The 11,270-nt window shown below is 45.3% G+C and overlaps 1 protein-coding gene across 3 annotated transcripts in view; it reads right to left on the reverse strand.

Annotated features, from left to right (window-relative positions):
• Positions 1-5,157, reverse strand: part of AGGF1 (angiogenic factor with G-patch and FHA domains 1) — a 37,309-nt gene extending 32,152 nt beyond the window's left edge. For 2 of the 3 annotated variants that reach the window (XM_073344177.1, XM_073344179.1), the window contains exons 1-3: positions 4,738-5,157; positions 3,702-3,804; positions 1,965-2,170 (exon numbers count right to left, since the gene is read on the reverse strand). In XM_073344177.1, the coding sequence (XP_073200278.1) occupies positions 1,965-2,170; positions 3,702-3,804; positions 4,738-4,920 (492 nt within the window). In that variant the 5' untranslated portion in view covers positions 4,921-5,157. The remainder of the gene's footprint in view (positions 1-1,964; positions 2,171-3,701; positions 3,805-4,737) is intronic. The other variant, XM_073344178.1, reaches the window with a different exon arrangement.
• Between the last annotated feature and the right edge of the window lie 6,113 nt (positions 5,158-11,270).

The following is an 11,270-nucleotide window of genomic DNA, read 5'->3' on the forward strand; positions in this document are numbered from 1 at the left end:
AGAGAAGTGGGAGAGCTGGCACTGCCAAATGCCCATGCTATACCTATTCTGCTGATAGAAGATTTGAGTGTAAGTACTTTCAATCCAATAAAGTAATCGACATAATCCTTATGAGCACTGCAACTATGCCCATATAGGCCTACCTATGCATTTATGTGCTCATCACCATGTTATCTGAGTAATTTATAAATAGAGTCACACACTATATGAAGGGTACATTTCTTAGTTTATAAAAGGTTAATAAATCAGTAATAGAGGTTATAAGTATGTTATAGACATGAGTAGTATGTGTTAGAGACTGATATCCAGGTCACTGGGTTGCATATAACCATCTAGAATATGTTCTGTTATACCAGTATCTATCACTTATTAAAACTTTCATAGATCATCTAACTATTTATAAATGTACCCCTAATAGAAAGTGACCATAAACTCTATAACAAACATCAATATCACTGGTTTGAGTCCACCTTTGCTGAGATCCCCCATTCATGGTTTCATCCCCTCTCCCATTAACTGATGAAGTTCCTTTCTCTAGAACCTTTCAAATTCTAGCTCTCCAGTTTCCAGCATGCACATAATGCTACTGTCTACCTTCTCAAGCATACAAAAGAAGTATAACCACAACACACACCTTTTCTCAAACTCCCCTCTGATCCCCATTCATTTCAGGATCCATTTAAAAAATAACTGCTTTGTTTTTAAACTGTGTATACTAGTTGCAGCCAACTTCAGATACTATGGTGAGTATCAATTCTTTGGCCATGTCTACACTGACACTTATGTCGGCAAAACTTTAAAAAAAACCATGACACCCTGAGTGACGTAAGTTTTGCCAGCATAAGCTATGTCTCTCACCGACATAGCTAGCACCGCTCATTGAGCTGGTTTTATTATGTCAATGGCAGAACTCTCTCCTGTTGGCATAATGTGGCTACACAAATGATCTTACAGTGGCACAGCTGTATTGGTACAGTTGTGTTGCTGCACGCTTGTAAGTGCAGACATGGCCTTAGATAAGATACCTCAGACCTTATGTCTCTCCCTTTCTCCTCTGCTACTTCCCCCATCTTCTAATACGGACCCTCTCTTCCAGGCTTTTCCCACAATTTCACAACTAATGATACAAGAGCCTTCTCCTTTGCAGTTCCTATTCACTGTCAGAGCCTTACCACTGTTCGATCCATTAATTCCATCTATCTTCAACGCATCTAAAAGCATCCCTTTTTCCCCTTGCAGGTTGCTACACTTTCTCTTTCCCCACATGTCTGGGGCTTCTTCCCACACTCGCCTCCAATGCAGTACCTCTGACTGCAATCTCAATTTCCTTGTCCACTCCTGTATACCTCTCCAGCTACACCTCCAACCTACCTGCACACGTTTTGCAAATATTTCTGACTGGGCTACTTTTCATGCTTCCAGGCCATGCCAGGCAAGGCCCATGCTACCACACGCACACACTTTCTTTAAATTGTTCCTTAAAAGAAAAAAAAATCTCATTTGGTTCCAGCTTTACAGAGATGGTTAAATCAGAGGACTACTATCCATAGAGGATACAAGGTTATGTGACTGCTTTAAAAAAAAAAATTATAAATGATGTTGTGAGTTTATGGTTCTACATAATGCAGATTAGAAGGATGTTCTTTGTGTAAAAACATGCTGCAATTATAGCTCCTAATCTAAATTCTGTGCTTCTTAAAATTTTCTTGCTTTAAAATGTGCATACACCTTTACAACCTAGCCCCAATCCTGCACCCAGATCCATACTGGCGGACCTGATTGCAGAACTGGGACCCTAGTTTTATTGCACAAAGGAGAAAAATTTATAAACAATCTTCAGTACTGGATCACTGAAACAGCTATCTCAGACAGTAATATTGGAACTGAAGCTAGACTTTCAAAATCATAGACATGTTGTCAGATTAAGGACTCCAAAAGTATTTCAAAACACACAGTTCTACTACCTGTAAATTCTCGATTAAGTTATCCCCTTGTCCACATTCAGCAAGTTCTGTGCTACCAATGTGTGAATGAATATCACCACCTGCCTGAGTCTGCTCTGTAGAATTAGGATTGGGACCTTCATTCTCATGGTTCTGCTGCAGTGATAGTTCAGATGCGTTATCTTGAGCATCAATGTTGTTACAATAATTCTGATAATTGTAATAATCTGTAGAAAAAAGTTTAAATTGCATAAATTAGCAAAGTAACATTTTACACAAATCAGCCTGACGACCCTAATACATATGCTTCACTTTTCACAAATAGGCTAAGTAGCCTCAATTTCCAGGTTGTATGCACCATTTTGGGTTTACCCCACTTTTGTTGAGCAAATGAAAACTTTCTTAAGTGTACTTCTGCAACTGCTGAAGTGTATGCACAAGTAATCCTGTTATTTATTCTTCTATTATGCTAGTGTCTAGGAGCCTCCATTAAAGATCAGCATTATCATTGTGCTAGGCACTGCACAGAGAAGTCAAACAAAACAAAACAAAAACAAACAAAAAGAGCTGAGCTCCTTGCCCTGGAAGCTCAAAATCTAGAAATCAGACAGCACATAATAAGTGGATAAAACAGAATGGACTGGGATGATGAAACAATAATAAAATGAACTGTCTTTAGTAGAAAAGCTTAAAGCGCAACTCAACATTTGCCTAATCAATGCCAGACAATAGTTATCTAAATGCATCGCAGCAGAGGTTGTTTTTAAAGGGGGATTTAAAAGAGGATAAGGGGATGGTACCCTAGATCCTAGTAAGTGCCCCTTCCCAATCATTGACTAGGACTGCTCGGAGGGGAAAACCAAGCCGCTCTGCTCTGGATCCCCTGGGGTCTTTAGGCTGTGGTCCGAGTCCCTTGGGCCATCCAGACTCTGGAAAGCAGACAGGGCCCTCCTTCCTCATGAGGCTTCTATATGCGGGGTGCCTTTTCCCTCCTGAACTTGACAAAATGGACCCTTGAGCAATCAGTTTCTACCCTTTTAAAACCTTTAGCCCCAGGTCCAGCGACCCCCTTGCCAGCTTCCTCACATGAGCACAAATCCCTGTTAGGTGACTTACCAATGAGACCTCCCCCATTAAACTAGTTCTTCCGTGCAGGGACCAGTCTTTTAGCAAATTAGCAACTATTGGGTATTTAATGGTCAACTCCCCCCCACTGTTATTCTTTTGTCACCAGCCTTTCCAATGCCAACCTAACATGGAGGCAAACACAACCTGGAGAAGGACCGAAGGGTGCACATTCAAAACAGAGTTTGCAATCTGACAGACACATGGGGTTCATAATCTCACAGAGTTCAAAAATTGTAGAATCACATTCTCAGTTCTTCACAGGTAGCTTTCCAAATTTTGATGAAGAAGTATTTCTGCATGCATAGAAGGCAGCATGACTGCTTGAAGGAGAAGCAGAAAACTGGACAACTGAAACTAATCACCAGCAGTACAAAGCCTGGATCAGCAGTTTTATTTCACAGACAATGACAGGGCTTAATAGTGAAAGGCCTTAAAGGCAATGACAAGAAGTTGTGTTTGATGCAGGACAGGAAGGGGAGCTACATGCGCATATAAAATAAACTTCAAATTAATAAGAAATGGAGAACAATATTTAGGGAGTTAGTTAAGTCAGTGAACTAATTTAACTGATTAATGAAAGTGTTAAGGATCTTTCTTTCCACTGCTTCCAGTGCAATTTCCACTGGTTACCTGACTGTTGCCAAGAATCATAGTCTTCAGTTTGCACTTCTACACTAGATGTCTCTCTCTCTTTTTTCTTCCTATCATGGACTTCCTTACTCAGCTCTTCGACCTGCAGGAAAAAGCGTGCATTATAAAAACTATTAAATCAAAGCCATTATAATTATCCATCTCAGAAAACTGTACTGCTCTATTTTCTTGCATATATTGTACAGAAACAACTATTTAGGTCTATCATAGATACCATAACTGATTTTAGTTTCTTGAGACTCCCACGTATTAGACAAGTGGGTGTCATAACAAAGATGACATTCCGGTCATATTAAAATTATACTGATTAAAGAAGGAAATGTGAAGGAAGCGACCAAACCACTAACTGTTTTGTAAGGTACAAGACTAAAATTCAAACATGCACTTTTCATGTGACCCTAAAGGATAATGTTTATCATTTTAGTATACCACAGCTAGTGATGTATCAACACTATAAAAATCTCTGTGACCCATACTGCCCCAAATCTTTACCAGGCTGTCTTCTATCTTTTTCCTTCTCTTGCCTCTCCCTAGTGTAATCTTCCCTTTCGATTAAGGAACCAGGTTTGTAAGTCTGAATACTATATAGAATGTACTTGTAAGTGATGGTTTCAAAAATGCTGGAACTAAGTTCCAGTGCTGGGCACTCAACTTGAGAAGCTAAATTAGATCAAATATCTCTGTAGGACTTTCTGTGAACTGGAGAATGTTAGAGCTTATGGTTGTCTGGTGCTGCAGCTGAGGAAAACAGCTCAGCGACATGAGAGACTAACAAGACCCACAGCCTGTCAAGAGCCAGAGGGAGCATGGGGCTGGGCATGCAGACCCGGATCTCTGAGGGAAAACCCTGAATACTCAGGGACTGATGAGGCGTCTGGCTGCTAAGGAAAGGGCCGCGCCAGTGCGGGAAGGGGAGCAGCCCCAGAGGTGAGGGGAGGGCGTGCCCGGGTGACAGGGGGAGGCTCGGTGAGTGGCGAGGGGAGGGACCCGCAGCGGCCTGAGACGGGGTCGGTACCTGTGTCTGTAGCGCCCCGTTGCTCTCCTGGGCCTCCCGATAGAGCCGCTCCGTGTGGCGCAGCAGCCTCTGCACCTGCTCCAGCTGGCTCCGACAGCACCCCAGCTCCGCCTCCAGCACCTCCACCTTCCCTTGGAGGGCCCGCAGCTCGGCGCCCGCCTCCGGGAGCGGCGGGGAGGCCATGCCTGGGGCTCTAGCTCCCAGGGACCCTCAGCGGCCGGAGCAGGGGCGCAGCCAGAGCCAGGAGGCAAAGCGGCAGCGGCGGCCTCGCAGCCCGGCACCTCCCGCCATGGCCCCGCCCCCCCGGGGAGTCCCTCGCGCTCGGCTACCAACGCTCCTGAAGAAAAGTTTCCGGCGGGAACGAGAGGCTGCGGCAGTACGCTGCGCACCACACTAGCACCAAGGGGCGTGGCCACGACGAGTGACCCGGAAACGGTCCCAGGGCAACAGGAAGTGAGCGAGAGTGCTGGGGCTTTGCTATGCGCTTGCGCAGTGCACCCGGGCCTATAAATACAGGGAGCTTAGCGGAGTGTTCTTTACTAGTCGTTCAGGGGGTGGTTGGACTTCGGTATATGGGGCCCCGCCAGGGGCGGGCTGAGCGGGGGGGACTCGGCGTCAGGGGCGCTGTTGGAGGGCAGCATGCGGTGGTTCCTCACAGGCGGGGTGAGGAGTGACTGGCTACAAGGGGCTGAGGGCAAATAGCCGGCAGCGTAGGAGAGCCTGGGCACCCTGGTTGCTCAGGGTGGGGGTGCTTGAGCCCTGCTCGAGAGAGCGGCCCTCCGGTAGCTTCCGGGCCTGCAAAATTCTGGGGCAGAACGCGAGCGAGGGTCGGGCCTTCGCCGAGAGCGATTCCTGGCCGCCTGCCCGTCCATCCCTGGGTGCCCGGGGGGGGACGTATGCCGGACGACGCTGCAGAAACGCTGAATAACGACCCCAATCCTGCTGTGCCAATCTACGTCCATGAGTCCACGCGTCGGCCATTGCTCTCCCTTGGGAGAGGAGGTTGCTTAGCCCTGCTGCTGTTCCCAATGATGCATCTGATGAAGTGAGCTGTAGCTCACGAAAGCTTATGCTCAAATAAATTAGTTAGTCTCTAAGGTGCCGCAAGTACTCCTTTTCTTTTTGCGAATGAAGACTAACACGGCTGCTACTTTGAAACCGGACACAGTTTATTAGAAACCAAATATTTATACTAAACACATGCAAGCATTGTAAACAGCAGAATATTCCTAAAATAACTTTTAAAACAACCACCCACTCCACCTCTTCCCAGTTGTGCTGTGCCTTCACCCCTGAGACTCCTGTGATGGGTTCCTCTGGGGTGCTGTCTGAAACTGGGGTACCACTGAACCCTCTGACCCCTTTCCCTCTCCCTGTGCTGTTGTGACAAGCTGCAGACCCACTCCTGGTCTTACACTTCCACCAGCATTCACACAGGTAGGGACACAGCCAGCTGCAGTTACGTACAGGCTCTCTAACTGGCCAGTGCATGAACCAACAGTAGAAAGGCTAAAGCCAAGGTAATTCTCAGCTCTCCAGACATGTACCCTCTCTGGAGCATAAACCCAAAATTATACCGTCTTGTGCTGCACAGAGAACTGTACAGTGTAAGATCATAGAGTTCTCTTCTCCTGCCCCCCATGGAACGGAATATGCAACAGCCTTTGCCCCTTGAACTATGATGTCCCAGACACTTCACTCCAACTCAGTGGTTTAGATAAAGCAAAAACAAGTTTATTAACTACAAAAGAGAGATTTTAAGTGATTATAAGTGATAGCAAACAGATCAAAGCAGATTACCTAATAAATAAACAAAAAAATATCTAAGAAACCTGAAAGATAGGATACGAATTAGCAAATTCTCACCCTGGCTGATGATACTAGCAGGCTGCAGATTCTTAAGGGACAAGTTGTACTTGCTTTATAGCTTGGAATTCCCAGGTCTTTCATACATGGGCTAGAAATCCCTTTAGCCTGGGTCCAGCACTTCCCCCACATCAGTCTTTGTTTCTCAGGTGTTTCCAGGAGTCTTCTTTTGTGGGGAGTGATGAACAACAGATGATGGTCACTCCCTGCCTTATATAGCTTTAATATAGGGCAGGAACCCTTTGTTTCAAAATTTGGTTCCCAGACCAGTTTGTGGAAAAATACTGACATCCCAAGTTGGAGTCCAGAGACATGTGGTCTGGTCACATGCCCTTGCAATGTTATAGCTGCCATTGCTTATAGATTGGCCAGAATGCCCACAAGAAGGTTAAGCTATTCCACAGTCCATTGTCTTTTCTGATGGGCCATCAGCCCCATCTGACTTCTTCATTGTTGTACCTGAAAGACTGGCTGTGGGTGTTTCCAGAGTAAGCCCATTTGAAATACAGATCCCTAATCAATATTCATAACTTCAGATACAAAAACAATACATGAATACAAATAGGATAATCATTTTCAGCAAATCGTAACTTTTCCAATGACATCTCACATGCCCCATCTTGTACAAAATGCATCATAATTATGTCATAATTATATTCATACAACTATGAAGAATATGGGATGCAGTGTCACAACCCCCTCCCTTGAGCATCTCCTGTCTGCTGCTTACTCCTTTACGCCCCCTCCTGCCTTAAGGGCAATGGAGGGGCAGAGAGGAGGGAGTGGCAGGGCAGCCCCCTCAACAGCTGAGGGGGAATACAGAGCCTGCCCCCTCAACAGCTGATTGGGGGTGCAGGGTCAACCCCACTCAATAACTGATTGGGGGTACAGGGCCAGGGCCCCTAGACCAGCAGTCCCAGTCAGCTCCATGGGTGCTGAGCACCCCCTATTTTTTCTCCGTGTGTGCTTGTGCCCCTGAGCAGCCACAGATTTGGTGCCTATGCTTGCTGCAGCGCTCAATAATTTCTCAACAGTTAGCTCTCTGAATGTGAGCAAATCTTCAGTCATAGCCACAGCAGCTACTAAGTCCTCTTTTTCCATGTTGACTGGAAGTGGAACATCATTTAGGGGATCATCAGACTCTTCAATATTCTTGTCTTGCACACTTTCCACCGACACAACACATTTGTCTTTCCTGAGATAGTTGGAAATTGTTGTCAGCTTTTACATCTTGCCATGCCTCAGCAACAAAATGAACACAAGCTAGCAAATTTAAAGTTTTCAGGACTGTCTGAACAGCTGGTGTTGGGGTCTGCATCAAGAGCTACAAAAATCCAATTTGTGATTTTTTGATCGGTAATGTCCCTTCATATTCTTAATCACACCTCAATCAATAGGTGTGTAGAGCAGTTATCCAGTAAAAGGCATACTTTATGATGCTGCAAGCGAAGCTGACAATCCCACTTTTTTAGTCGGTTGATGAAAATCTCACCTGTCATCCTGGCATTTGCTGAGCTGACAAAATTGAGGGGAAGTTTACTGAAATCCTTCAGAAAGCATGTGGGTCATTTTGACTTCCCGATCATAAACGGTGGGCATTTGTCACTCCCATCCATGTTGGCACAGATGAGCGCAGTTTCCTGCCCTTTGAAGCATTCCCTCCTTTTAGCTTTTCATTTTTTTTTTCTACATGTCCTCTGTCGCAGAGCCCTTTCAGATAAAGTGCTGTTTTGTCAGCATTGTAGATGTCAAACAGGGAAAACTTTTCAAGAATGTGAGGAAGTTTTTCACACTGCCACTGCTCAGCTGCTGGTTTGTCCACCAAATGTTTTTTGCTAGACTCTTTTTTGTAAGCAACATTGAAGTGTTTCTTCCATTTGGTAAATCAACCAATCATTCAATCTAAGTAAAGCGGCAAGCTGAGGGGCTTTTTCCTTGATTGCGAGTCCAGCAAGCAGTGCTCCCTGTGCCCTCTTTTCCTTGAACCATATAAAGAGAGCCTGGTTGACATCAGGGACTTTTCCTTCATGCCCGTGTTTACGGCAGTTATTAAACTGTCTGTCTTTGTATTTAGCCAAAAGCTTATCCTGCTGCTTACACATTCTGCATACAGCCAATCTGTGCAACTCCCACTTGACTGCACGTTGGTTTTGAGTAGCCCCTGGCATTTGACAGTCTTGGACTATCTGTACTTTTTCTTTCAGTGAGAGACTTCTTGGCATTTTGTCTGTTTTTGCCACAAAAAATGATGCAAGTAAGCAGAGGATGTGATGTCATGACATTACAAATATTGCTCTTATGTGGCAGCTATGATGCTGTTCCAAAGTGGACAATTCATGGTAGAGAAAGTGTTCCCAGGGGAAATGTTGCTCATAAGTGGCAGTTGCTCTTACAAGGTGTGGCTGCAAACAAGTGTCTACTGTACTAGGATTCTGTGGTGGCCTCCTTGGCAATAATCTGGTTTAGCTCCTCATAGTAAGTACATGCAGTGGGAGTGTTACTTGAGGTCTTGTTTTTGTCTTTAATGTTTTTGTAATTCTGCCAGAGTTCTTTAGCTCTGGCATCACACTGGGCTATATCCTGGGAATTTCCAGCACTTGTTGCAATATGTACACATAAATGTTTGCACTGACTCTTGGAAAGATGGAACTGGACATGCTCCTCTCCCTAAAGAGCAAGGAAATCTAAGACTTCTGGATGGGACCGTGTAGAAATATGGACGCAATTGCTATAATGAACCCTTGGCAGGTGACCTTGACATGACCTTGAATTACAAATGGGCAGGTATGAGTGTGTGCTAGCATTTTTTAAACAGACAGATGATGCCAAGTCTAGATGACCCTGGAGCTGTGGAAGGCACACAGGCAGTCAGACAGGTCAATCCAATGTGAAGGCAATGGTGAGTGTGATAGCAGTTGGAAGACGCCTGAAGTGGCATAGTTAATTTTAAATAGTGATGCAGCCACACAAACCTTACAGCTGTATAATTCATTCGAAAATAGATGTCACTTCTAAAGCTCATTGATTAAAGTGGGATAAGGTGCCAGATAAATAAAAAAATAGTTTGTGGTGTTGGACGTAAGGCAGCTCATGGTGAAAAAAACTAAAGCTATATCAAAAAGCTTTCCTTTGTAGACAAGGCCTAAGAGTGCAGCCCTCTCTGTGTCTGTACCTGAGGTACAAAACATGCCAATCCCAGAGGACCCTGTCAGGGCTCCCTGGGTGAGTACTTGTGATAGAGGCCTGTTCCTCCAGTCAGGCTCCTTCCAGTAACCAGCCCCTTTCAGCATTATAGCATCTTAAGTCTTTTATCTGCCAGTCAAACAGTAACCCACTGGTAGCCAACATTAGAATAGTCCTTCAGTCACTTGGCATCTGGGGTCTCTAATCTGGTTCACCTTCTTGCATCAGAAGAATGCCTCCTTGTCCCCTCCTTGTCTCCTCTTGGCTATTGTCCACTCTTTTGGGCCTTTAAACCCCCCACCCCCACCCCCCAGCCGGACTGATTTCTCTTAATCCTGGCTCTCTTCCTTCAGGGCCTGATGCACAGAGATATTAGTTCCCCTGCTCCCAACGTCCTTCCTCCTCCTAACTTCACCCTGTTCCTTAACAATACCTCGGTACACCCTGTGGGATGCATGAGGGACCAACCACCAGCAAAACTTCCCCACTTCTGTGGGGTTGGTCTGGAGTTCCAGGCTTCTGTGGCTTGCTGTTCAGATACTGCTATAAGAAGGTCTGAAACCATCACTGCTGCTCCTGCTTGAATGCCTGTTGTTCCTGCATCACTGATAAGTCATGCTATCTCTTCCATGTTTCCTGACAGGCAGTTTCCTCTTCTCTCCACCCCACCCTGAGGGGTTATTGTATCTGCCCATCTTCTTGACCACATGTAGGCGAATGGGCTGGCTCACCAGTATGGAGAAATAACCAGCCAGTCCAAGTCAGTTCATAGCCCTTGCCTCAGGGCTTTGCTTATTGTCTTGAAAAAAGAAAATGTGGAATGACAACACAAAGGAATTTTCCAACAAAGGTTGTGGGCCTCCAGTAGTTCAGTGGTTAGGGCCTCTCCTCAGCCTAGGGACGTCCACAGAGCCTACTGCCTGCTCACAGTCCTTCTCTGCACTACTTGCAACCTGGACTTTAGTTACAGCAGAGCACTTTCACTATATCTTTAGCTAAATCCCATAACTTCTTAGTGGGACTTCTAGAGCCTAAAGAGCCAATAACAAACTTCAAAGCATACTTTAATATTGAAAAAACACCACTATCTAAAACCTCCCCCTTCTCCTTTTTTACACAGGTGCTGTGGCATGCTGTGAAGGACGGTACTGCTCACTTAATTGCTTTTAAGGTTCATCATTTTTTATCTGCTTTTTCTGAAATGATAGTTCAGTCTCCCTTGTCCAGACACTTGGCAAGTGAACAGCTTCTGGAGACTGTAGCCACCCCCATCCCATTTCCCCCCCCCAGGGTTCTGGGACAGGTTGCAATGACGTGCAATTGCAGAGGCGTGCTCTTCTAGAGTTTTTCGTGTCCTCTTAGGTTTTTTAAATATCCTCTTCAGGGGATAGATGTGGTTGGAGGGAGAGATGCCCCCAGTGTTTTCCCCAGGAATTGAAATTAGGGGAGGGTGTTCAAATTTATGGGGGGTGAGGGAGGAAATC

This window comes from Lepidochelys kempii, chromosome 5 (genome assembly GCF_965140265.1).
Source record: "Lepidochelys kempii isolate rLepKem1 chromosome 5, rLepKem1.hap2, whole genome shotgun sequence".
Lineage (NCBI taxonomy): Eukaryota > Metazoa > Chordata > Testudines > Cheloniidae > Lepidochelys > Lepidochelys kempii.